Raw genomic sequence first — 27,284 nt, 5'->3', positions numbered from 1 at the left:
ACCAACCACTTCTGCAGAAGGTAACAGCCACGGTCAGCAGAAGATCTTGTGCTCTTCTGACACTGAAGGGAACATGTCAAATCTGAATCAGTGAAAACCCTGTTTCATAGAAACTACTCTCAGTAGTTTAATGTTTCTTCAGCTTCTTACATGAGGAGGGATTGCATCCCTAAGTTGTCTTTGCTAGTGGTAAAGATGGCACTAACTCATGACCTAACATTCTGTGCTAATGAAAATTAATTAATTAATTGCTAGGGACACCTAGACTAGTCCTTTTTTGTATGAGACTTACAAAGTTTATCAAGGACAAAGTCAAATCGAAAAGAATCTTGTCATGTTTGGAGAAAAACCTTGCTATCCATTTCAGTCCAGAGTGGTGGGATATTTCATCAGCAATGCAATGTGTTGAAACTATGAACAAACATTTGACATGTTTCACAATAGCCTAAACCCCATCTGCATTTGTAAACAGTATTTAAGGGGGCCAGGCTTGCTTATGCTGAGACGATGTTATCTGGGGAAATGCTTACTCTTGCCAAGCACTCCTTCCTTTATGAAAAGTCCGAAATTTTAAAATTTAGACTCTTCTGAATCATCCAAATCCAATGAAATCTGAAAAAATTTTTCATTTGTCAGTCAGCTTGACAACAGTTAAAAAGCATCGTGCTCTTGGTATGAACAGCTGCAAAGTGCATACATCTCTCCTGATGTGGGTGCTTGCCATTTGTTTGTTGTGATATGCCAATGTGAGAATCCACGAGCTAGAGCTCGTGAAATCAAATTTCCACTGAAGGGAATGAAAGCTGGATTTGGCCACCTATGTTTATTTACCACCTTGAGCTGCAGACTGATTAACTGCTTTTTGTTATTGTTGTCTGTGCCACTTCTGTATCTGGAGGGATGCAGTCACCACACTGAAAAAATGGAGGATGGGCTAGGAAATGTAAAGCAGCCTCAGGTGTAGTTTCACCATTCGGGTCTGCTGCTTTTACATTACAGCCTTTTTCACTTTCCGCTCCTCATCAGCTGAGGTCCCATTCCTGAGCCCACCTTTCTCATGGACTTTTTCGAGTGTATTTTCATGGCTGTGTGAATCGTCACAGAAGCCTGTATTGGTGTGTTCAGTGTTCAGTCCTCACCCTGATCACGAAGTCTTTGCAATGGCGCCATGTCCATCACGTCCATCTCTTCCTGGAGAAGAGATAACCTCATCTGTCCCTACAACTCCCTGAAAGGAAGATGTAGTCAGGTAGGGGTTGGTCTCTTCTCCCAGGACAGGAGAGGAACAGGCCTCAACTTACACCAGGGGATGTTCAGGTTGGACAACGTGGGGATCTTTTTCACAGAAAAGGGTAATTAGACATCAGAATAGGCTGCTCAGGGAGGTGGAGTCACCATCCTTGGAGTTCTTCAAGAACTGGATGTGGCACTTAGTTGATGGAGGTGTTTGGTCAAAAGTTCGACTCTTATGATCTCAGAGGTCTTTTTCAACCTTATTTATTCTGTGATACGCTTATGCTACTATAAGTACAAATTATATATACATACATGTATATATGTATACATATATATACACACATATTTATATGTCCGTGTGTGTAACAAGTGTGTTCCCACAGCCAAATGACGCTGAGAAGCGCAAGCCCTATGCCAAAGCCCGGCTGGACCCTCAGCTCTCTTCTCGCCCTCAGCGCGGCCCGTCTGGGCAGGATGAGGCATCACCGCGCAGTCCAGCCCCAGCCGCCCCTGCACACCCGGAGACAGCTCCCGTGGAGCCCGGAGCAGGGAAGTTTCCCGTGGAACACACGCAGCCGGGACAGCGGGGACAGGGGGACAGCGAGACAGCCGGGACAGCCAGGACAGCCGGGACTGCCGGGACAGCGAGACTGCCGGGACTGCCGGGACAGCCGGGACTGCCGGGACAGCCGGGACAGCCGGGACAGCGAGACTGCCGGGACAGCCGGGACAGCCGGGACAGCCGGGACAGCCGGCGCCGCTGAGGGCCGGGCGGGCCGGGGGCGGGGCGGCGGGCGCGGCCGTGTGTCGGGAGCGCGCCCGGCGGGCGGCGGGCGGCCGCCATCTTCTCTGCGCGGCCGGCGGGAGCGCTCCCGCTGCCCCCTCCTCCGCTCCCTCCTCCTCCTTCTCCCTCCTCCCACTACGCTCCGCCGTCGCCGCCGGTCGGGAAGGGGGCGACCGGGATAGCGAAGGCCGCGGGGAAGGCGGGGGACGGGGAAACAGCCCCGCGGGGGCGGGCGGGCCGCGGGGCGCCAGCCCGCGGGGTTTGTGCGGCCCCTCCGCTCGCCCTGCCGGCCGGCCGGGCCCCGCTCCCCATGGGATAAGCTGTAAACATGTTCAGCTTTGAAGGGGATTTCAAAACAAGGCCCAAGGTGTCCCTCGGAGGAGCGAGCAGGAAGGTAAGGAGCGGCGCCCGCCCGTGCCTGTGTCGGTTCCGCCGCCCCCCGCCCTGTGATCGGTGCTTTTACCGTCGGGCCTTCAGAAATGGGAGCAGCGATGACTAAGGTTTAATAGAGGGGGGAAAAAACCCTCCCCTCCCGATGGTGTGTTTATCTCTGATCTCCCTGACTCTCTGTTATTATTTTTTGTGTAATCAGGCCACACCATCCCAGGCTTGTAGTGTAGTAAGAATTGTGGGGAGCGAGGAAATGTCTCCTTGGCTCGTCCCCCTCGCAGGCGGTCGATCGATCCCGGCTGTCGTGGCCGGTGGCACCTCCCGGGCAGTCGCTTTCCGGATCTCCCATGGAGAAAGGACTCGGAGACCTGCTGTCATCTCCCTCCAGAGGGGATGTCTGGCGTGGACCTGCCTCGCCGGAGGGATGTGGGACACACGCAGCCTCACACAAGCCGAATTGCTGGGGGAGGTTCATCCACGTGAGCCAGGGCTGCCGGGTTGGTCTCTGTCAAGTTTAGGTTCAGTTAAGTTGTCGTGCGCGGCGTGAGTAGCAGTTAATTGTCAGCTCTATTTGATCTCCTTGCGTTTATTGATGGGAGAGAAGTAGAATGATTTATTCAGATCTTGCTGATTGGACAGGGTAAGCGAATGTTTAGTCGAGCACTGAAGGGCACAGGACTTCGGAAGAACGACAGAAAGGACAAAGTGTTTTTAGAAGTGGCCTGATCTGTAGGGGACACTTTAATTCAGTGTGCAAATCCTGAGTCTCCCGTTGTCATTGGAGATGACTGTGTGGGAAGATAATGAGTGTTTCCATTAGTATTTTTGAATTTTAATTGGGTAAAAAACCAAGTCCTAAGTTTTTAGTAATGTGCACTAAAAGCAAGTTTGATTCTTGGAAACATTTAAGGTTTGGCAGTACAGTGAGAAATGAGCAAGAATACTGCAGTATGTGATATTAAAATCACAGTGAAGTTTGCATTTTTGCATATTGACTTAATATGAAGAGAGTGTGTACAGAACTTTATTTAGATTATGCAGCTTTTCCTCTGATTCATCTTCTGTTTATCTTAAGACATTTCTGTTCATTAGGCCACGTAAACTGGCACTGCATGAGTCAAAATGCCATAAATACTCCCAGCTTAAGGAGGAGTTGGCAGAACATGCCCTGGTCCTCAGCTGTACACTTCAGGTACATTGCAACTTTTGACCCTGGCTTGCTCATACTGTTTCTTGCTGAACATGTTGCCTTCTACAGAAGTAAACAACTGTCATAACGTCTTCTTTTACACTTAGCAACTCATGAAAATAGATTAGAATTATCTCTTTTTTTAATTATATGGGACAAATTCATTAATGTTATGCAGGCATAAGTTTCCAAGGGCATGTAAAGGACTGGAAACTGAAATTGATGCCTAACCTTCACTGTGCAGTAGAGGCTGTGGTTCATGATGAGATTGATACTGACTGGTGCACAGATTTCGTGATTTTACATTGGTTCACCAAAGTGCTTGTGCTGCATCAGTGCAAATCAGTTACATGCAGCTTTGGGCATCATGGTTACACAGACATCCTAGAATGTCCTTGAAATAGCTGCTTATTTTCAGAACCTGTGTACAGGACTAACGAAAGAATTTATTTAAACAGTACTAAAAACTACTTCTAAATGCGGTTTACCTGAACTGTGAAAACATATTACAACAGAGAGTGATGTGAGAAATGCTTATGTGGGTTCCATGTGATGCCTTTAAGATTTTAGCTTTTATATTTTTCAAGTCCTATACTCCATTATTGCGTAGCTCTAAACTCCATATAAAGTGTAGTTAACTGTCTTCACATTTTGGTTAGATAAAACAATCCCTCTGGGCCTGTTATCCAAGGATACCCTACAGCCTCAGGCCCCAAAAACTATAAACAAAAATGGTTTGGGGGGGGGAGCAAACAGGAGCAATACAACTTCATTACCGGAAGCTGTAATTGGAGGATTAGTGCCTCATAGGTAGATAGACCAAACTTATATCTGTCTGAAAAACTTGTGGCCATTGTCCCTTTTGGGTATAGCCCCTTGGGAAGGCTTCGTCTGCCTTTAAAGTACCTGAAGGCCCTTCGTTAAATATATCTGCTTTTATCTTACAACTTTGTCAGGTCTCTGTTTTTAGGTAAGCCTGAATTAAGCATCATGTGAATTTCTCATTATTTCACATCATAGGTTCCTTGGGATCATGTTGCTCATATGTATTGGCTTAATTTTTACGGAAAGCTGAATTATAAATGATTTCCTTTCAGCTTTTGGTACACACATAAAAACCCCTCATTTTTTTGACAGATGCCCTTGCCTTCCCAAATGGTGTATAATTTTAGAAAGATCCAATGCTATACCTCTGCCGTGCTTTTGGTAGCTAGCTCCATATTTAATGCTGTCTATTGTGATTCCTTTGGTAGAAGAAGGCACAGTTCAAAAATACTGGGGCCATGCAGGCTGCTTAATGCTGAGAATAACTCTGTACTCAGTTTGGAGAAGTTTCCCTAACGTGGTTGCACCTCTGCAGGGCAAAGACAAAACCTTCTATGGACACAGGGACACCTGTTTGAGGAGCCAGTCAGTGCTAAAGATGCAATGGAGCCTGCTGTGAGTACAGCTACACCAAAACAATGATCAGCAACACTACTGGAAGTGTGGTTTTGCTGATGGAACTGCAGCTGCAAACAATAGGTGTGTTGGTCACAGCTCGTGTGTTGACACCTGTCTGGCACTGCCCTGTGTGCCTGTAGTGTTCTCTTGGGCCTCACAAGGGGCTGGCTTCAGTAAGTTCTATTAGTAGAAGCACAGTGATGGAAATAAAATTGGGGACTTGCATAATTGTGGCAGTTAGCTGCTGAATCTAGTGTGCCTTCTCATCACTAGCATGTATGGCATTTTTGAATTACAAAACCTGAGAGTTTCAGGTCTGTTTTTGTGCTGTTTGCATCTTATATTCATGTGTGTTATGGTCTGAATTTTGTATGCTCTTGAGAGGCACTTCAGTCCACCCATATCAAGCATCACTTGTTTTTGTTCTAGTCACAGGCTGCAAATTAATGTACTCAGAATTACTACCTTAGTGACTGATCCTTTCACAATATTATTGTAGCATTATAATAATGCATTGTACGCAAATGTAAAAATGTCAGTGGTATTGTCAGTGCTTAGACTTTTCCTTCCATACCTGCTTTCAAGAATCTGCTGATTCATCTGGACTGTTTGCCCTGTTGTACATGTTTGAAGGTGTAGATACAAGTTCTTATTTACAGTGTGATAAGCTAATTTTAGAGGGTTTTATTTATTTATTTTTATTTTTGGGGTAGTTTATTGTCACCTTTAAAACACAGTTCTTTGCTTTACAAGGCTCTTCCAAAGAAATTTTCAAATCCAGTTTAATTGTAACTGACAAACCATATTTTTGTGCTCCTTAAGTAAAGTAGCCTCCAAAAATGAAGGCTGTTATTGGAGTTCAATACGGGAACATCTTGAATTACTCGTGGTCGTTTTGTACAGGACAGTAATTGTTGCCTGCAAGACTGTGGCTGCAGAGAGTCTGTGGTGTGTCAGGCAGGAAATGCAGAGCTGTGCATGAAGAGCTGGCTTGGGGTGCAGCTCACATTGGCCTCACCCAACCCAACTGTGCAGGGGGCTGGAGCAGATGGTCCCTTCGCCCTGTGTCCCGTGCAGTGAACATATTTCTACTAAGTGGAGTGTCACCGGCCTTCTGGGGACAGCTGGCAGTTTTTGTGATTTTAGCATGAGGCTGAACACAGCAGAAAATTGATTTTAACCATGTCAGCCTGACTTGGGACAGTCAGGCCTAGTGTTACTCCATTAATTTCAGTAGTATTAAGAAAAATCTGAGGTAGCAATGCTTCAGTACATCCATGCAGGGGATCCCCAGGCCAATGCTGAGATGTACAAGGGGCTCTGGAGCTTCACGTTGTTTGATTACATTGTGAAATGTATGAATGACACCTTGGAAGTCTTACAGGAGAAATGGGTAAAAGAGTATTAAGTCAAATGTACAGTATCACTTGAGCTATCTAAACCATGCTTTTACAAGTCCCAAGACTGCTTAAAATAGAGTATTTTTAAATTATAATGCATTATGAGATGATTTTAAAAACCCTTTCCTTTTTCATAATTTGTAATACAGTTGAGTTAGCACGGTCATGAAAGTGAAAACAACTTCATTGAACTTGGGGTTCTTTTTGATCTTTGGCTTTTTTCTTGTGGAAGACATAGAAGCTTACTAATAGGCAGATATTGATGACTCCATCTCTATTTTAAAAAGTCTCAGTAATTTCTTTAAATGTGGACATTTTTACTAATCAGAGATCTTCAATTTACAAAGTTTGTTTATATTTTAACTTAGTAGTTACTGATTTGCTTTCTTAAATTAGTAGTATGACATTAAACATTAGATTCTTGTTTATATTTCCCTCTGCTTTCAGCTGAAGTGCAGAGGTAGAACTCCAGAAGCACCTGGTTTGCTCTTTGTTGTCTGTATTCTACACATGAAGTAACTTCCTGTGGAATTAAAATTAAAATTTTACAAACAGTGGGCTGTAAAATTGCCAGTGTATGGAGAGATCTGCCTGTGTTGGGATTGTTTGTTGTGGTAGATGCCTGTAAGATATAAGCATTGATGGGACAGTGAAAAAACAGTTTTGTTTCTCTCTTACTGATTGAGTGAGGAAAATGGTTAATAATTTTAGGAAGGAATGATTTCTATTTTATTATCACTTATTTGACCCTACTCCATGCCATGATGGAAGTGAAACGATGATAAGGATTTACAGTATGGGAATTCTAGATTAGAATTACAAATTGAGTGTTTATTTTTGAATGGTGGGAAAGAATTGCTGTGCTTTGCCCCCTAAGACCTTTGTCCTGTCAGGCACATGGTGTAGCTCTCTGGGCAGGTACATACTTTATTCTGAGTCAGCCATGTTTTATCCAGAACCTTGCAGGATCACAGCCTAAGTCTTTAAATACTCTTGGAATTTCAGATCTGTGACGTGGAAGTATGAGAAGACCATCATGTTGTGAAATAATGACTGCCTGTCAGTAGGAAACTACACAGTTAATGCATCCTTCATTCTTAGTCATTTTTTTCTCTCTGTAACATTTGAAATTCTCCTCATTTGAAAGCAAGCTACAAAAGATGGAATTGTAGTTAGCTGACAGCAGTGATTATGCTGTTATTTTCAGTTATGTGCTATTTTTTTAGATTCAAACAAAAAAATTTTGCTTTTATAAATATATTTTTCCTGCTTGTTCTTGAGAAAATGATGAGTCATAGAATGGTTGGGGTTGGAAGGGACTTTAAAGATTACCTAGTTCCAACCCCCCTGTCATGGGCAGGGAACTTCCACTAGAAATCGCTCACCTACAGCTCTGTGTACAATATACATCTTAAAAATTGTAATAGGGAAAAACTGAGCATAAATGTTAAAAGCAACGTTCTTGCATTTCAGTTGGCCTCTAGAGGCTCCAATCAAATTCTGACTCCACCATGTGTGGTTTTGTGGGTACCATGATAGGAGAGGTTCCAGTTCCTCCCAGCATCCCCCAGTAAATTTCAGCTAAGGTGCTGAGGTGTTTCCTAGCAAGTGCTGTGACATTGACTTTGCTGGGCCAAATGCCTCCTCCTGGGCATAGTTCAAACTCCCTTCTTCTGCAAGATTGTCTGCTCTACATGTAATCATATATCAGATTATTTACATCCTTATTAAGAAGAATCACAAACTGGTTAAAAGCGGAATATTTCAAGCTGCTGGACACACTCAGACATGTTCAATGGAATTTAAATTGTTGAGGTTCAGTTCAAGACATTGTAAGCCTTTTAAAACGCAAATTTCTTTTACCATTCAGATTTAAAAAAAACCAATTGGAGTTCATTCTTGTCTGAAATAATGTTGGGAAATAGAAACACTGTTGAGAAGGTGGGGTATTTCTCCCGGTGGTCACATTAGTTCTGTAAAAATAAATGTTAAAAAATTTCCATGTATTTCCTGGAGTTACTGAATACTTGTGTTGAAAGGAATTTTATTCTATAAATTACATAGGTCACTGCATTTGTTTTGGGAGTTGTTACATTTTTATGTGGTTCAAGTTAAATTCAGCTGTAAAGTCATGTTCCTTATTTTAAGGAAGGAAAAAAAGATTCAAGTTCATGGATTTTGTAGATGAAAATCGTACAAGTTTTTATAATTGTCCACAAAAATTAGAAAGATCAGGCTTTTTTTTTTTTTAAAGAAAATGTCATAAAAAATCATGCCTTTTGCTTTGCATGACATCTTGTAATGTGAAATACAAAGCTACTAATGATAATAAACCATCTTCGTTTATAAAGAAGCATCAAACATTTACTAATAATACTAATTTTTGGCTTCAGTATGTGTGGGTTGTTTTTTTTTTTTTTTTTTTTTTTTTTTTTTTTTTTTTTTTTTTTTTTTTTTTAAATCAGTGTTTCGCTAGTACCTGAAAATAATTATTCGGTTTCATCTTTGCACCTGGGCATATTTAGGTTTTAAATTTATTTGCTATAAGATAGCTTAATTAACATAGCTGTCCAGGAGTGTACAATTTCAGATTTTAGGAGTCAACAGGTATTAGAAGTGTTGAAAAGAATTCAATTATGTATACGTTTTGTTTTTCTGAATCTGGATTTTGAGACAAGAAGGCTGAAAGTTTATTTCTCTCAAGATAAAATCTTCAAATGCAGAAAGAAAAGAATAATAGTTTCTATGGTTGTGTACCTTATTCTGTCTTTCTCTAGGATATGTGAAAGCTAGGAGTTCTGCAAATACTTTTGCAACCAAAAGGTGTGCTTCAGCAAAATAAGGCTAAGAAAACAACTCAAATTCAATTTTTGTTAAGGATTGAACTGCTGTTTTTGAAGCACTGACATTGACATTACTCCACTGTCAGGTGGGGCTGCTCTCAACTGCTGCCTTACAGCAGTTCTGCCACCAGGAACTTTGCTGTTATCCCCACGTACAAATTAACATTTCAAGTGTTACTCAACATTTCTTTGGTGGCAGTCACACGTTTTCCTTTCCGTGTACTGTCCTCCGTCTGCTTCCCTGTTTTCACCTCTTTCCTCCTTCTGTCTTACCCTTAGAGTCATCGTCTGTAATGTCACACTGTGTTTTGCTGTCGCACAGCTTTCTCTGCTTTCTTGTTTCTTGGTGCTGTGCCTCACAGAAAACTTCTCAAGTTGGGTTTTTCATGGTGCTGCAGCTCACACGCTAGAGCTGAAGCTTGGTTGTCTTTTCTCTGTTGGAGAAAGCAACAGGCAGGAAAGGGACTGCCAGATGTTTCCTACATTGCTTGGAAACTCACGGACGGTGTACTGCCTGTTCTGCACTTGGGAGGGCAAGCCCTGAAGGAAGAAAACCATGTCATAAAAAATCAGGACTGTGATTCAGGGAACGGCTTTTCACTCCTTTTGAGCTAGAGGTGACAGTCAGGACAAGCTCACGCTTCGTTCCACTACCTTGTGTGCCTGCCTGCCTTGAAGGGAAGGCTCAGCACCTGCCGTGTTCCTGTCTGGCAGGTGAAGGAAGGCGGTGACATGGCCAGCAAGGATCAAGGCGAGGTGGGGAGTAGGAGTGAGCCAGGTGTGATCTTTGGGAGTTCCTCTCGGGCCATCTCCAGCTGTGGAGCTCTGGCTGGCGGCAGCAGGAGAGCTGCTGGAACTGCGGCTGTCGCTGGCAGCATCAGGAGACTCTGGGTGGGAGGTGTCAAACGAGTGTGGCTTGAGTAACGCTGTTGTCATTCACAACCAGCTACGGAACAGCAGCTACTGGCTTTGGCTGCTTTTCACAGTGCTGGTTGTCAAGGGCCAGTTCAGGGAGGATTTCAGAGGTGACTGCAGTTACCTCACCTTAAGAAATGATTTTGATAGAACGCCCTTTGTATTGGAAGGAGATTATTTCATGGTTCTTCTCGTGTCTTTCCTACTGCAGGTTTGTTTTCTTTTGCATGTGCATGGTTACTTTTTAATTTCTGAAGAGACAGTGTATTGCAGCTTGATTTAGTAACTCTTTAAGGGGATATATTTTCTTTAATTTAAATATGTTCTTTCGTCATAGTTATGAGCTGTGTATATCTTGTGAACATGAATAACAGTATTATTTTATGCATAATAATTTGTTAAAGGTGGGATGTACTAACCTGAATATTTTATTGTCGTAGGACAGTTCTGTTTTATTTAATTTATACTTTTACAAGTTGGCGGGTTTGTTTTTTTTTTAGAAGTACTCAAAGCAAGTATGTGGCTGATTAGAAACTTAACCTTTGTTAGTTTAAGAGTGGATTGGATTAAAGACTGGTTGCTACAAAGAGACCCAGTAAAGCTGGTGATACAGTAAGGATCCACTGCCCTCCCTCTTCAAATGACTTAAAATTGTTTGTTTCTGATAAACCCTCTGGCCACTTATCTTCCTTTATCTACTAATAATTTGTATTTCCTGTCTTTGCTTGTGTTTTTTCATAGCATTCTCTTCTCTATTCTCATCTGTTTTCCCTTTCCTGTATTTTGTTCTGCTTTTTCTTCTAATTCTCTCTGGTGTAAGGACAAATTACAGAACATTGTTTCTAAGCGGAAATGCACTTTACACGGTGCTGTCTGCGGAATGATCTAAACGGGAACATTTCACCAACTTCTTTAATGCATCAGGTATCAGCTGTTGAAAAAATCCTGAAACTTTAAGCCATTTGTTGGTTAGTAACTTAGTACCTTATTTTGTCTTTGTGTGTGCCTTTCTGTACTGCTTGAGTGGAGATAACATCGTCCTTATGTTGGATTTCCTTACATTTGCTTTTACTGTGTTTAACACATGGAACAAACCCTGTCTTTAGAGGGCAACAGCTGTAGTTAGTGGTGTCTTTGGCCATGAATACTATCTTTAGGGGAACGATGGTTAATCTTTTTGTGGCTTTTTTTTTTTCTTTTTCACTCTCTTGGTGGTCTGTGTTATTTTCCATCCTAAAGAAGCTAAGAGAATCATGACTTCACTTCCTCTGAATCATCAAAAAAGAAATGCAGAAGAGTTTGCTCTCATTTTTGTATCTGCTGATAGACATTGAGAATATTCCAGCACCGTTGTTTTAGCTGTAGTTAAATATTTTATAAACATTTGTTTGCCAACTTCAAATTGATTTTTCTGTATTAAAATGCAGTACATTTTCGGTTTGAGTGTTTTTTAATTTCTTAACTTCTCTAGGGTAATAGGGGCATATGGAGAAAATGAAATTGTCATATGTGTCGTAGTGTCAAGAAATGAAAATCGTTTCCTTAAATCTGCTGGGTGTTTTAGACTGGATTTAGGAAGGTGCCAGGGTGCGATCATCTCCTGTTGCGTGCAGTGGAAGCTGAATGCTGTGCATCAAAATTGAATTAATTTGTGTATTTCCTTGGAAATTACCTATAACCTATAAGTGTAAGACACTTGCAAATAAAGCTTTGTTTTTATATTGAAATCTATGAGTACTCATACAAGATTGTGGTTTAAAAGCTAATGCATGTTTTTTCTGTTTTAACAATATTGGGTTTTGAGGCCTCATGAATTCTTTAGTATTCTTGTCTTTTTCTCTGTTGGTGAGATCATTGTCCTGAAAGTTTTGATGTGTATCCTTAATTTAGGTGAAGAGTTCAAAATTTTAAAAGAAAAAATTCCTGCCATTTATGCTATGGCTCTCTTGACATCGTTTCTGGACAAGCTTTGAGAAAAAGGATAAGTAAATACAAGAGCTCCATGCATTTTTTGCAAGTTAGACAAAAGCATGGAGCTTTGGAACAGGATGTGATGGCTCTGAACGTGCCACAGCTTGCTGTGAGCTCCTGGGCCAGGGATTTATGTACCCTCCAGGCAAGAAAAACACTCAGACTTCTGGTGTGATCTGGTGGGACTGGGACCTTACCGTGCTCCAGCTCTGCCGTTTGTAAATGGGTGATGTTTGCCAGGGGAATTGGGATGCCCATGATCAGTAGTTTGCTTCTCTTTGCTGGTCCCTCTTCATAGGGACATAACTTCATCACTGTTCTTCTGGGAGGGCGGCATACCACGTATTTGTGAGTTCAGAATATGATTAACACCTACTTTTATCTATGTTTTACATGTTACGCATTTTGAGTAATCCCTGAAGTGGAGTCTGTAAGTGAATATTCTGAACAGGTTGAAGCACGTTTGAATGAAAATGCAGTAGTATCTTTCTTTGTGTCTTACAGGAAGAAAAGGCTTCTCTCCTTCATCGAACTCAGGAAGAAAGGAGAAAACGAGAGGTAAAGTAACCTGTAAGCGTTTGTCTGCCCCCTGGATTTTTCTTTGGTGTTCCATTTACATTGCAAAGTACTTCTGCTGCAGTCATACTTGGTTCAGCATTTTTTCTTTCAGTTTGAAAGTTCTGTATAGAGTTAAAGTATGCTTTAATTGGCAAAACAATTTGAGTGATTTAAGGTATTTCTTAGAGGTGTTTTTCATCTCAAAAGAAGATAAGCATACACTGGGTGCAAAGGGAATTTTTCCTTTTATTTCGTTTTTATTGGATCTAGTCTTTGTTGAGAAAAGATAGGGATTTGGTTAGTAAGATGCAAATTTTACCTTGTCCTGATCTCAGCAAACTTTCTTCTGCTCTTGGTTCTGCTGTAGTTTCTTGGCTGACCTTTAGTACTTCACTTTTCCAGTGTATGCCTCAATTCTGTAAAGGTAAAATCAGAACAGTAGCTTTTGAATGCTTTGAAAAGCGCTCAGGTGCTTTAAATCACCTGATAATTAAGGAGCAGTGAGAAGCTGATGTGTGAGCCTTTAAGCAACTTTAATACTGGTTTGTGATGGAAGCTTACTGCTCTGGAAAATTCAACCTGGAATAATGTAAAGGAGGAATAGGCACTGGAATGAAGAACCCAACATTTAGTAGTACAGAATTTGAGTCAATATGTTAATTTTGTAATTTTCCCCCTACCCCTCCCATATAAGTCGAAAAAATTTTGATGTTAAATACTGATTAAAAAACATAACTATGCAGGTTTCATGCTCGTGAAGAAAACAGCTCTTTGGCCCTTAAAGGTGTGTTTGACCCATGCTAGATTAAGCACAAGTTCTGCAGTGGCTCCTCAGTTTCTGTGAACTGTTGCTGCTTTTTTTTTCCTCTCCAACACGGATGTGTAGTTATGGACTAAGTTCAAGTATGAAAGTATCAGGATTTCACCCGTTAGTTCAGAAGTCCCATGTTAAGAATCAGCTTTATAATCAGTGAGACCTTAGCAACATGTGTAAAAATTCTTTGTGGTCCATAAACCCATTCAGTTGCTTGGCTCTGTCCTTTGGAAAGCTGATGCACTCATCCCAGTGGAGGTGCACATGTGCACACAGTGATTTGCTGTGGCATGGAGCACATTTTCACAAAATGAACGACTCCTCTGGGAATAAAATCAGCTATGGCTTTTAAAAGCTGCCTGTAGCAGAATCTTACCAGTGACCTCAGACTTAAAACCTTTGCAATTAGGAGTCTCTAATTGACAATTATGTGTTCTGAGATAAAACCAGATTATCTCTGTTTTAGTTGAGCCTTACATTATGGTTATGAAGAGACAGTGCCTCTCTGAAACTCCTGATTTCACTTTTACAGTCCATACTTTGGGGAGAGAAATACCTCTTGGACTATCAAAATTTTGATTTTGATCCATGATTTAAAGGCAGTTAGAGTCTTCAAGAATCTGCTTATTCAGATAAGTTGCTTTAAGAACCTTGGTTTTCCAAGAAAAATAAAAAAGGCCTTGAATAGTAAGTTCATCTGGTGTTCCCTCTGGTCAGTTCAGGCCGTGCTTTTAAGTTGGATGTGTCTTTATAGGACAGTAAATTGGAAATCAAAGTTTTGGGACTTTCCAAAAAGTTTGTGTGAACTTTCCAACATTATTTTAGTGAAACTTATGAAAACATTCCGGTGTTTTGTTTTGCCTGGTGACCCTCAGAATTATAGGTTCAATAAGGATTAATTAGGTTAAAATTTCTTTTTAAAGCAGGCTTCTTTATCCTTGTACTTTTCCTTCAGCCACTGCTTTTTAGCCCTAGATTCATGAACAACTCTTTATTTCCACTCTTTTATTCCCTAAGAAACCATATGGACGTTATTAGAAATATAATTACAGTAGCCACTTCCCATAGATATTTATTGTAATGGGATATGCCCAGGGTGTTGTCAGGGAACCCTCCAAGAGCTCTTTCTATAGCATCTCAGGCAAGCTGGCTTTCAGTTCCTCAGAGCCGTTGTGAAGGGGTGGCTTTTGCTCCTCTTTCCACCTGCTGAGGAAGATGTCATAAAAGGATTCACTAGATATGTCTGGTGTGGAAAAGAGACTAAGAATTTTTATTAATTTCTATATTTTGCTCCTGGGCCACGATGAGCTTTAAGCATCCTTTTGACAGAGGTCTCCAAATGACTGATTTGGTGTTTGGTTTTTTTTTTTTTAATATCTTCAACGTTTCTCAACATGGTATTAAGACTCTCTTAACTGTTAATGTCTTGCATTAACAATAAAATGATGTGAAGTAATAAAATATCTGTTGATTTCTGTAGTATTGCATACTTACTGAATATTAAAGTCTTTTGCAATATTTACTGGTAAATTTGCATTCAAAAACATAAAAAACATTCTCATGTATGCATATTGGGTACAAACGTTAACAAAATTTATTTTACCAATGATTACTGCTTAATTTTCATTGAAAGGCCATATTGAATACAAATATATTTGATAAAATGGGAGAAATTAGAGTCAGACCTATGGTGTTAATTTCAGTTTTCTTGGTTTGTTTTACAGGAAGAAAGGCGGAGGCTGAAAAATGCAATAATAATCCAGTCGTTTGTAAGAGGGTACAGAGACAGAAAACATCAAGTCAGTACCTGGTTATTTAATTAGAAAGATGCGAAATAATTTTGCTGAAAATGAGACTTTCTAGTAATAAATAATTTTATTGAAAAATCGTTCTGAGTGTTTGAGAAAGTGGAAGTTCTTTTTTCCTTCTTGACATTTTCATTTCAAACCCAGTATTTCAGTAAAGAGGTGTATATTCTGCAAAGCATGGATATGACTGGACCCGAGTAGGATCCAGCAATGTTTTTTTAGTTGATAAATTGGATAAAAAGCATTAGGTATTAAGTCCTTTCACACACCACTGGAGCTTTTAATTTTTTTTTTTTACAGTTTGGCTAAGGTGGTAGTGTGAGTCAAAAAGTTCTAAGTTGCTGTTGGGTAGATTCTTCTAAGAAAGAGTTTTGTTTAAATTCGTTCATTTGAGTAAACTAGACTAAAATGTTTGATGTGATAATGTGTGATAAGATTTGTTACAACTGTACTTTTTGAGTTACAGAATGGAGTTCTGGCTTTGACTACAATATTGTGTATATTTTGATCTCTTAACAAATACGTGTTGTATCTGTTTTACACCTTTGCCAGCTCACTGGATGGGAAGCTGAAATTGTGTGTCTCTGTTTTAAACCGTAACCCTTGCTGATACATTGATGCATGTTTTGTTTTTAAGTACTCTATCCAAAGAAGTGAATTTGATCGCTGTGCTAATTTGGCCCAGTCTGGAGGAACCTTTTCCACTGCTAATGGAGCCAATTTGACTCTTCTGGTTCGCCAGTTACTCTTTTTCTATAGACAGAATGAGGATTCAAAGCGTTTGGTGAGTACTGTTGCACACTTTGATCTGCAGTACTTGCATTTCATGCACTTTTAAAGTTGTCTTTCACTTGAAAGTGCACTTTTCACTGCATTCTGCTGTTTTTCGTTTAGTCTTAATAATAACAAAAACTTAAAATTAGATCTTATGAGTGTGTGTGCCCACACACGTACATAGTATGTGAAATGAAGCCTTGAAAAATCCTATGTGTAATTATTCACAGTAAGTTTTCAAAAATAATATACTTCTATTAGGATTTTTATTTTTAGGCAGTATTTCGAATTAGCCCCATGGTCGTTCCCAAGGTGTTTGGGTGATACTTTTTTTCTCACTGTTCGATATTGCTGGCGTATCAATTGCAAAGTCTCTGCCAGCTTCCCAAATGTATGAGTAAGTGTGATTCATAGTGGCTGTTAACAATGGCCATTAAAGAATTATGGCTGTTTGGAAACAAAAAAATTACCACATGGTGTAGCTCAGTCTCAGCTTTGAAAGTTTAGTACTAATAGTCATGGAGTTTATAATGAGTAAGTTTTTTTTCTCAGCTGAATGTGATTCAGTCTGTGTTTTGTACATCCTCCAAAGGTATTTACGAGAGCCATTGAAATATTACTGTCTGAGTTGCCATAGATGATAGAACTTGTTATTATAAACTGTAAACTTGTGCATGTCTTGTTGCAGGTATGGATGTGTCAGAATTTAATTAAACAGAGTTCTCAGTTTGTTAAGCAATTGGATGGTCCAGACAGACTTACTTGCTTATTCCAAATAAAAAGACTGTTGGGGCTGTGTTGCAGGTAAATTAATTTTTCTATGTGCTGCTATCTTAAAAGCGTTAAGAAATTATGTTGGGCATTTGTTTGTTTCTTTTTGTAGCAAGTGAAGTATTAAATGTACATTAATTTTATGTAGAGGACTGTTTATATTAAATATGTGTCGGCCATGGTATAGGATACCTGTTCCTGTGTGGAACAATCAAATGTTCTTATGCTCTGTTGACTTTCAAGTTCAACATGTGCTGAAGGAATGCTCTCCTAGGATAGGCCTGAGTATGTTCTTAACTGTTTTTGTATAGTGATATCATTGGCATATTTGTGAAAACCAGGCTTTTTTGGGAACTGATAGTGTTCAGATGTTATTATCTGAAGTAGACTAATGTTCCAAGAATATGCTTTGGATAGATGTTGCTTCAAAACTGATAAAATTTAATATGGCTTTCCTCACACTTTATTTTGAACTGGAGGCACATTAAGCAGTTACATTATTGGCTTTAGCATTAAGTTTGTTATTTGTAGTGGGAGGATCACAGGAAGGTAAATCTGTTAAGGTCACTTGAATATCTGGCAGCTATTGTTACTCTATTATTAGAAAACAATATATTTGTTCTTATCAATAATAGGGACTAGTTACACTCTGCAGAGCTTTAAAATACTTGTTTTTTAGAAAATTGTTTCATTTAAGTCACTGAAGCATGTGTTCTTATAAGTGTGTAAACTGTATGTGTGATAAACAGTGACACCAGATACCAAAGAAGACTTCAGTGGTGCAGTGGGACACAGCTGTAGTGTCACTGCATTGGATTGTACATTTTCACTACAGTGGAAACTGTGTTTTTGTAAATGCAGCTCTTAATATGGATGGGGAAAAAAGCACATTGTTAGAGCAAGTCAGCCCATACACATCTTGCACTAAAAAAATACTTTGAATTCTAAACAGGCTCTTAATCATCATATGTCTGTGGTTACTGGTAGCTGTTACATAAGCAACTTGTTAAAAGGGTGGGAATGGTTTTATTTTTAATATTTCAGTCTGTAATCAAAGATGTATTGTGTTAATTATGCACATGATGTTCTCTAGCACCTGTTCCCAGCCCATGTTGCTCTGGGGCTTTCATGGCTTCATTTGTAATATGGTTAGTGGTACATGTTGGTAAAACATTTATTATTCTTTGCTTCTCTTCCAGTTTATGCAGTAGGCCTCCGAATTTTCAAATCACTCAGAGCAAGAATTTAGTAGGATTTAAAGGCAGAATGCCATATTCATAGATACCCTAAAATCAGGAGTTATTAATACAAAGATGCCATCAAAAAGATGTAGCTAAACCACTGAGAGCACCTCGAAACCAAGTGGATAGAAATAAGTTACTTTAATGTGAATGTGTGGTGAAATATGAGAAATATCTTGTTAAATAATTTTAATTTCATTTACAGGCTACTGCAAAATTGCAATGATGACAGTCTGAATGTTGCACTTCCTATGAGAATGCTTGAGGTATTTTCATCTGAGAATACGTATTTGCCTGTTTTACAAGATGTCAGCTATGTGACATCATTAATTGAACAAATTTTGCACTACATGGTTCAAAAAGGTAAGTAGCTAGGAACCAGAAGTTCTGGGAAATAATCAAAAATTGAACAACTGAAGCCCATATTGTTTAATCAAATTTTTGTCTTTACCACAGACACGATGAATAAAGTGCTGCATACACTAACCTAAACATTAGGTGCATATTGTACTTGTAATGAGTTCATGGCTTGAGAAATTACTGCTTGATTTCTTTGGAAATTCTGTTTATAAATTGAATATTCTGCTAAGTTATTTATTTTATACAGACCTGTAACACAGATTTTGAGAGTAGGTGGATATCACCTGACAAAAGTTTTATTCCAGTACCTGTTTAACGCTCTCACATGGACACACACTGTGGCAGAGCCAAGCTTCAGTTGTGTAAAAGTTGCTCATTGTGTTGCAGTACTGCTCTCTGTAAATGTTAATATTCATTATTGTTCTAATTGGCATTACCTTTTCATCCTGCCAGCCCTCAGACACCTTAGCAGAGATGGTGGCCTGGCTTTTGTTTCTTGCCTGCCATCATCAGCAAAACTGTTTGCTAAACTGCAGTCAGTAACACCTGTGCAAACATAGCAAAAGTTAATGCATTGGATAGTTAACACCAAAATGATGCTTAGTTGCAAAGAAACTTTATTATTCTGGGAATATCCTAAATGAATTATTTTGCCTTTTTGATTTGGTGGCATGAGTTTGTAAAAGTTGTGGATTGTGAGGAAAGACAAAAACATTTCGAAATAAATCTCTTAGATCCAGCCTCTTTGGTATAAAATGCAGAAAAAGCATCTTCCAATCATTGATTATTGGAATATTTCTATATAATATTTAAAGTACATTCCGTGGACTTGACTACCTAATCTTTATGTTGAAGTCACTATGAGAAAAAAAATTGTCTTATTGTTGCACATTTATTTTACTTGCTTTGGCATAACAAAAACTGTATGTTTGTCTCAGTGGTTTCTGTATAATAAATATGTCTTCAGAAATGCATGTATTTGTTCTTTTAGTAAAATATTCTGTCCTTACAAATGATATATGAAAGTTTGAGATTATAGAATCATTAACTTTTTACTAAAATTTAGCTTTCTGATTACCTATAATGAAAAGAAAAAAAATGGTTTTGTGCAACTGCAAATGTTCTGTCTCCTAATAATTTTTGATGCTTAACTTGTAAAGAATCTGTTACCAGTTTTCCATTAGTGTATGTTTTTTGGATATAATTTGCCTTCCATGTGTGTTGAGTCAGCGTTGCTGAAGTCATTCCTTTATGGGGACTTCCACTGTGACAAGTTAGGTGGTCCCTGAAAAGGGTTCTAAGATTGGACCCTTAATGATGTGACACTGTTTATGCATTTACAGTGTTCCTGTAATTGTGGAACTTGTGCCTTAGTTTGGGAGTTCATTGAGCATGAAGGAAGTTGGTTTAAAAGAATGAAATCACGTGGTTCCATTTGTACTTCAGTGTGACAAAAATAAATTACTCTCTGTACATGTCTTTATGGCATGGGTGATAATGCATTTTATTACTGTCTGAGAGAGCCCTGTTCTGGAAATAGTGATTGTATTCTTCAGCCTGCTAAGGCAAGGTGGTCACAGAATTGGGACGTTCTGCCGGCAGGTCTCTTGCCTGTACGATGCAGTCATGTTTTGGAGTAGGGTGGAAAATTGTTCATTTCTGGAAGAGTGGAAGGACAAGATGACTAGAGTCATTTAAAGGAGAACATCTTTTTCATAAATCATCATTTAAAAAAATCTAATTATTTGCTTCATCAGCAAGAACTGATTGATCTTTGAAAATCAAGCTGACTCTGAATATGGTTATCTATGAATGATTTTATAATGTGATGTTTCCAAAGAGTTTGCTGGTATAGACTGTTAATTTTGTGAATGTGACTTGGACTATTGTAAAATGTTTTCCTAAGTCAAGCTTCATGTAATGAATTACAAAGTATTTTTCAACTTAATTTGTGTTGTTTTATATGGAAAAGAAGAAAAATAAAGCTGCATTTAAAAGTGATTTTTCTTTTTGCTTGCAGGCTACTACAAGTCGCTTTATTTGTTAATTAACAATAAGCTTCCCTCGAGTATTGAGTATTCTGATGTTTCTCGTGTCCCTATTGCAAAAATACTTCTGGAGAATGTTCTGAAGCCATTGCACTTTACATATAGCTCCTGTCCAGAAGGTGCAAGGTAAATAAAGATAACATTAAACATCTGTGTACTCATTTGCTATAGTCAGAGGTGCTGTTTGTTGTCTGGTGCCCGGCCATTCTTTCAGTGCAGTTTGTTGATTTATTTGTACACTAATAATTTTTGGTAACACTGTACATCACTGAAACAAAGTAGTTTCAGGTGTGTTTAAGAAAAAGGCAATAAAATGCTGAATGCTGCAATAAACAGCACAGAGAATAGCAGGTATCACAGTACATAGCAATGAGGGTGTGGAAAATTTAGATGAGAGCAGAGATGCAGCTAAGGGTAGATGAAAAGAATTTTAGAGTTCAAAAGAGCTTTGTGACAGCTGGGCTGAGGTTTATGGAGAGAAATGACTAAGGCAGCTTACAAGCAGAAAGAGTCAGGTATGTAGACAGAGGGAAGATAAATTCAGGTTGTATCACACATGGTAATGTTTTTTGTTACAATAGAATTTTATGTAAAAGGGTTTTTTAGATGTATTTTTTTTCCTCAATATTATAAAAAAAGTATTTTACTTCAGAATAGTTTTCTTCCAGTTCATGAGAAGTTTAAAGGATAAAACTGCTTGTAAGATCATCAGGAAGAGGATTTAGCGTAAGAAGTTAATTTTTGGGAAATCCGAGAAATTTGATGTACTGGGATGAAATTAATGGAGCACATCTTTGCAGTCCTCTTGATGGATGTGTTCATACTTGCAAAATGGTCTTTTATTCCATTGGTATAATTGTGGTAAGTTTTGCCTATATTCTCTATAGCAACCATTTTTCTTCCTTTCAGGCAGCAGATTTTTGCAGCCTTCACAGAGGAGTTTCTGGCAGCACCTTTTACAGATCAGATATTCCATTTCATCATTCCAGCGCTTGCTGATGTGCAGACCATTTTCCCTTATGAACTCTTTCTGAATGCACTATTACTAGCAGAAAGTGGATGTTCAAGAAGTGATCAAGCCCCATGGCTTTTCTACTTTGTGTTAACAGTTGGAGAAACATATTTGGGTGAGCAAGCTGAGTGGGCAATCCATTGGTTTTTCTCATGTTGGAATTAATATGTTATGTATTCCCAAGTAAAAAGGGCAGTATGTGGATAAAAGTATTGGATAGATCTGTTACCTATTCTGTTACCTTTTCATTATAAAAATGCACTAATTTGATAAGATTTGGCATAAATTGTTCTGGTCAGGTATTTCTGCTAAAATACTTTTCTATATATGTGTGTTCCTGCTGATGATCTTTTGTTTCAATGTGTGTGCTCTAGGCTCCCTTTCAGAGGAAGGACTTCTTGTATATTTGAGGGTACTCCAGACTTTCCTCTCACAGCTGCCTGTGTCTGCTACTGGTACAAATTGTCAAGATGCAAACAGTGATTCTGAAGATGAGGACGAAGAGATCAGTAAAATGACAACTACACCGGTAAGCAGCGCAGATTTCCTGTGAGTGGATTTGTACTACAGCAGCAGCAGCAAAGATAGGCAAAAACATGATCATTCCAAGTCCAGTGTTTTTCTACAGGTGTAGAAGGGAGCCTGTTTGCTTCTTAAAAATTGATGGCTGTTCACTGCAAGCAAATGGAATTGATTGTTTACATTAAAGCAAACTCCTAACTATAATAATAGATCCTAAACTACAGATAGCGTGCCTGTGAAAGTACAGAGGTTTTATTAAAAAAAAAAAGGCTTAAAATTGCCTTTTTACGTTTATATTTTATAGAGATTTTGTTACTTTCTGTATCCTCTAGGTCCACAAGGATGCTGAGATATCATGAAATACACTGATACTCCAGCTTAGGATTTTCTTTTTTTTTTCCTCATGGAAATAACTACAAGTTCAACTAGAGTCTTTATCCTGTAGCATAGGTCTGTATATACCCACTAACTCAAAAGCCCTCAAAGGAAACACCTGCTTACTGTGTTAATGCATAGAGACACTGTTATAAACAGAACTTCTTCACTATAGACTTATAAATAGAATAAATCTCTGCTAACTTTAGCCTCCTACCACTCACACCAAGGCTTTGACTAACCAAAGTTGGACAGATGTAAATTCAACAGTTTCTTACTGGCTTTTATGTAATCTTTCAGAAGACACAGCCATTCAAAGGACTTAGTGTGCATGCTTTCCTTCTAGAATGTGAGACATTTCACCATATTTAAAGTTTTTAAAAAGAAACTTAGGATGAGCCACATCATGGATGATGCCAGAGAGTACTTGCAGCATTTTACTTGAGTGTTTTTAGGTACTGTGTTTTACTGTTGCACCAAAATCTTTACTGGTGTAGTGTGAATAAAATACTTAATTTGCCAGGCACACACACTGTGTGCACCGTAAATACTGGCAGATTCTACTTCTGGCTTAGAGATCAGTGATGCTTAAGAGGTGGTTAGATAAAAACAAAGCAGTAATTCCTGTTCACAGATAACTTACACTAATTCATAAATTAGAAAAATAATTCTGCTCTGATGAGGATTTATATGAATAATACTATTTATTGCAATATGGTTTTTGTGTGTTTCTGCTGTGATTTTTTTGTACTTATTCTATATTTTCATTCATGCCTGTCTTACAAAAAAAACCCCGAAATGTGAGTGGGTGGGGATCCCCTCTTAAAGATTTATAACAAGTTAACTTGTGTCCATCAGTGAGCCTGATGGCTTTGCTCAGTTGGAGGCAAGATAAAGGTAGGAAATTAGAAAAGAAGAGGTGGAGGTGGACTCAGTTGCATGCCAAGAGAAGGCATTCCTCTTCACACAGTGCTGGTACTGCCCAGACATTTACTGACCACCCTGAACTTCGTTGTCATTTCTTAACGCAAGAATTGTGAATGTGAAAATATTCCTTGTAAAGGAATTTAGAGCCATCATGCATTTCTGGGTTTCATGTCCAATGCTGACTGATGTCAGTGGAGAAGAGATGATTATTAAGGTGTTTCTTGGCAGTAAATGTTTTTGCCTGATTGTATGCAAGCGTTGCAGAGCATACTTACAGTAAAGGCAGTATTTCCCCTGGCCTCAGTGAAGGAAGAATACCAAAGCACAACACTTGGCTGCCTGGGCCTTTAAGTTGGCTCTTGGATCTGATACTTTAAAGACTTGTATACACATCTGTGCTTCCATTTTATTTATTGTACAAGAAAACTTCATTCTAGTTAAATTTGGAAGTATCTTTTTATAGAAAAGGGGATATCATTAAAAAGAAATAAAAGTAAACTTTCCTTTGATGCATTTGTAGGGTGATGGGAGAATATCAGTCCAGTACATAACTGAGGAGTGCCTGAAGAAACTGGACACAAAGCAGCAGACAAACACTCTGCTGAACATGGTTTGGAGAGACTCAGCCAGTGAAGAGGTCTTTACTCTGATGGCATCAATCTGCCACACACTAATGGTACAACACCGAATGATGGTGCCAAAAGTCAGGCAAGTAGAAATAATGGTCATCTTGAGCTGCTGTACATCTAAAATTAAATTCTTTTAAATTCCTTGTGGAGTTTTTTTCTGTGTTTTCTTTTACAACTAGCTGAAATAAATCAGAATTTCAGAATTTAAACAGTAATTCCAGGCAAACCAAAGAGTGGATTCTTTGTTTTTTACTTTTCTTACAGTTCACTATTGCCTTCTCAAGATTCTTGGAAGCATTCTATCTGTTCCCTTGCTCAGAGGCAGTGTTAAGTGTCATTCTAGTAGAAATTGAATGACCTTGTTTTTAAAACATTCGGTGCTATGAACTCCACAGTCTCTCCTGGCTAGCTGAGCAACTTGAAACCAGCTTGTTCACACCCTTCTTTAGTGTATGCCAAAATTTCTTGCTACAAATTGAAATAATTCCTGACTATTGAAAATCACTATTGTTTGGGGAGCACCTGAGATGAAAATAAAGGAGATGTTCATTTGTGCCGTATTCTTTTACAAAGATTGCAAACCACAAATGTCAGAACAATGGGAGGAGATTTTTGACCTTTTTATTATCAGACTGAGACCCATAAGTATTAACACTCTTCTGGTGCAAGTAGTTTTGAGTACCTATGTAGTTGCTGGCAGTAAAGTAAGTATTTAGGGAATGTTGTAAACATAATTCAAACTGCACTGTAAACAGTGATACAGAAAACTAATTAGGTGCTGTCTTAGCCCAATGGTGTTTATAGCAGCTAGAGGAAGTAAGATGTCAGTGAAACTGTGATTGCTCGATTAGGGTAATTAGTTCTTTGTAGACTAATTGCATTAGAGCAGGATGTGAGACCTGAAGATCATAGCGGCAGTTGAATTAGTGTGCCTGCTTTATTGTTGCAAGTAGTACATTGCCTTGGATAGTAATTACTGAGCTTAAATGCATCGCTGCTTTGACTGGAGGCTTGCTGGTGAACTGTGTGGAAAAGGGTGTTTAATGAATAAAGAAGTCACCGAACTTTAATTGTATGAGTATGGCATCTATTTCCTCTGAGAAACTCTATTGGGTCTTTGCAATTATTTGTGATAACAAGCTGTTTACACACTGGATAAATTTTGGAGTTATGGAAGTCGTATTTGGCATCTTCTAGGTGACAATAATTGACAAATTGTAACTTTTGAGTAGCTGAATTTTAGAAATAAGTAGCAGATACTAAGATTTCTCTCAATGATACCAGTGCAATTACTTTCATTGTCAAAATGAACATAATTTACATGGATATTTGGTAAATTAAAGTAGACATTTAATTACTAGTTCTGACTTAGAAGTCAGCTGTAAGTGCTGGGTTTGCCAGGGATCATCATTCAGCAGGTGTCAATCTTTTGTCCTATTCTCCGTGCATTTTAGTCCTGGCCTAGGTTACCAAGCAGCTATTTTAAATATAATTTTTGAGTGGTTTTTGAACACTCAATGCTTATTTGTGGAATTTAAAAAGATAATTAAAAGACTTTTTGTCATTAATTTTTTTTGTTTGTCTGGTGACTTTTTTTTTAGAGCCCAAATAATTTAATCAAATTTAATGATAGTCTTTTGAAAGATCCTACACTTGCTTTGAAACTTTTAAATTACCTAATATCCAGAGTGAAGCATATATTCTTAATAAAACCATGTAGCAATAGTTAAGCAAAAATAATTTATCTCAAGTTATTTTTAATGTATTCTAAGAGTTTAATAGTGCTCTTTTATTTTGTGTTTGAAATCATACTGGGTCAAATGGTTTAAAATAAAGGAGTTGTTAAAAAGACTTAGTTTATTTAACAGTATATACATCAGTAATAAAAATGATGGAAAGAGAAGCTTCAAATCTGAAAAATGGGATGATAAATAGAGATCAATAATTGAAAATAATTTTTCAATAACAAGAAAATCAGGCGAAGATCAACGCAGGCTTTAGAAGGGAGCAAATGACAAATATCTCAGTATTGTTTTAATAGTTCTGAGGTTTTTTCCTCTTCTTGGACAACGATGAGAATTTCAGAATATAGATTTATGTCACTGTTAAAATTGAATTTTTATTTTCTTGAGGCTTCTCAGTACTTTTATAATTTGACTGATGATGGTGATATTGCGTGGTGTTAGGAACATTGGTGTTGCTGAATCAACTCAGTATTTTCCTTGATTTTGAGACAGAGACCAAGACCAAAACAAGATACTCACATGTATAATGTAGTTTTGAAAGGAGCAAGCCTGTGAAGTTACTTTATGATGCTCTAGACAGGGTGGTGGGATCCAGAGGTGGATATCTGAAAAAACACAGGTGGATATCTGAAAAAACACATTGCTTTGGGTTAGTTATTAGGAATTTTGATGAACAGTGAATAATTCTGGAAATGCTCAATCAAGCCAAATTAAAGAAGAAAGTCACAATACAAGAAAAATCTGACTGTAGCCTGTGTTCAGTAACGCAGAGGTGTAAAATAAAATCCTGATTGTAAAGGAGCCATTGGGAGTTCTGCTTGTTTTCAAAAAGGATGGGGCTTTATCTTTTCCCCATGAAGTTGATACATATTCTAGAATGGAGTTATTAAAAAAAGAGAAAATGTGTATCTTGAACTGTAGTTCTCATAGAGAGACTTGCAAGACATTTTTCCTCAAAAGCGTACTTTCAATAAATAGTGAGTTCTGTTTCTGTAGAATACTTTGGGGTGTAATTTAATACCTTAGGCTTCATCTTTATTACAGTGAGTATTAAATAGTGATGGAAGCTGTGCTGGTACTGGGATGTCAGTCGCTGTCAGCGCTGTGATCAGTGCCCCCGAGCTGGCCTTGGGTTAACAGCTCCATAGTCACTGTTCATCACTGCTGCCTAATGACTGTAACACTGCTCATCTTAGCCTGTGGTTCAGAATTGTTTGGCAAATGCCACTCTGGTGAGATCTGAGCAGCCTGTCTTCGTAAGTGTGCTGAGATACCCAGGCTTTACACGGGGTCATTCTGTTGGCAGCGTTCTGACGCTGCTGTGTTTTTCTAAAAGCCAAAATCATTGCACGTGCAGTTTTAACCTTCTTTTTTTAAGCTTTGCTTTACATTCTTGGTCCAGTACAAGCAGAGGCAGAAGCATAAAGCAGCCTAAAGAGCAGGACAGTTCATTTAGCAGTGGCTGTGCTGCTGTCTCATACCTGGGACTCCTCACGGTTCTGCAGTGACAGAATCCGCTGCCCCGGCAG

The 27,284-nt window shown here is 38.7% G+C and overlaps 1 protein-coding gene across 1 annotated transcript in view; it reads left to right on the top strand.

The window, feature by feature from the left end:
- The first annotated feature begins 2,272 nt into the window (after nucleotides 1–2,272).
- The window catches only part of UBE3C (ubiquitin protein ligase E3C), a 70,381-nt gene continuing 45,369 nt past the window's right edge, over nucleotides 2,273–27,284 (top strand). The window contains exons 1-10 of the mRNA XM_040058573.2: nucleotides 2,273–2,414; nucleotides 12,676–12,729; nucleotides 15,268–15,342; nucleotides 15,989–16,135; nucleotides 16,814–16,929; nucleotides 18,343–18,500; nucleotides 20,518–20,671; nucleotides 21,455–21,672; nucleotides 21,932–22,086; nucleotides 23,902–24,089. Of these exons, the coding sequence (XP_039914507.1) occupies nucleotides 2,349–2,414; nucleotides 12,676–12,729; nucleotides 15,268–15,342; nucleotides 15,989–16,135; nucleotides 16,814–16,929; nucleotides 18,343–18,500; nucleotides 20,518–20,671; nucleotides 21,455–21,672; nucleotides 21,932–22,086; nucleotides 23,902–24,089 (1,331 nt within the window). The 5' untranslated portion in view covers nucleotides 2,273–2,348. The remainder of the gene's footprint in view (nucleotides 2,415–12,675; nucleotides 12,730–15,267; nucleotides 15,343–15,988; nucleotides 16,136–16,813; nucleotides 16,930–18,342; nucleotides 18,501–20,517; nucleotides 20,672–21,454; nucleotides 21,673–21,931; nucleotides 22,087–23,901; nucleotides 24,090–27,284) is intronic.

This window comes from Hirundo rustica, chromosome 1 (genome assembly GCF_015227805.2).
Source record: "Hirundo rustica isolate bHirRus1 chromosome 1, bHirRus1.pri.v3, whole genome shotgun sequence".
NCBI classification, from domain to species: Eukaryota; Metazoa; Chordata; class Aves; order Passeriformes; family Hirundinidae; genus Hirundo; species Hirundo rustica.
Note: the sequence above shows the minus strand (reverse complement) of the source record. Positions and strands in the feature narration are given on the sequence as shown.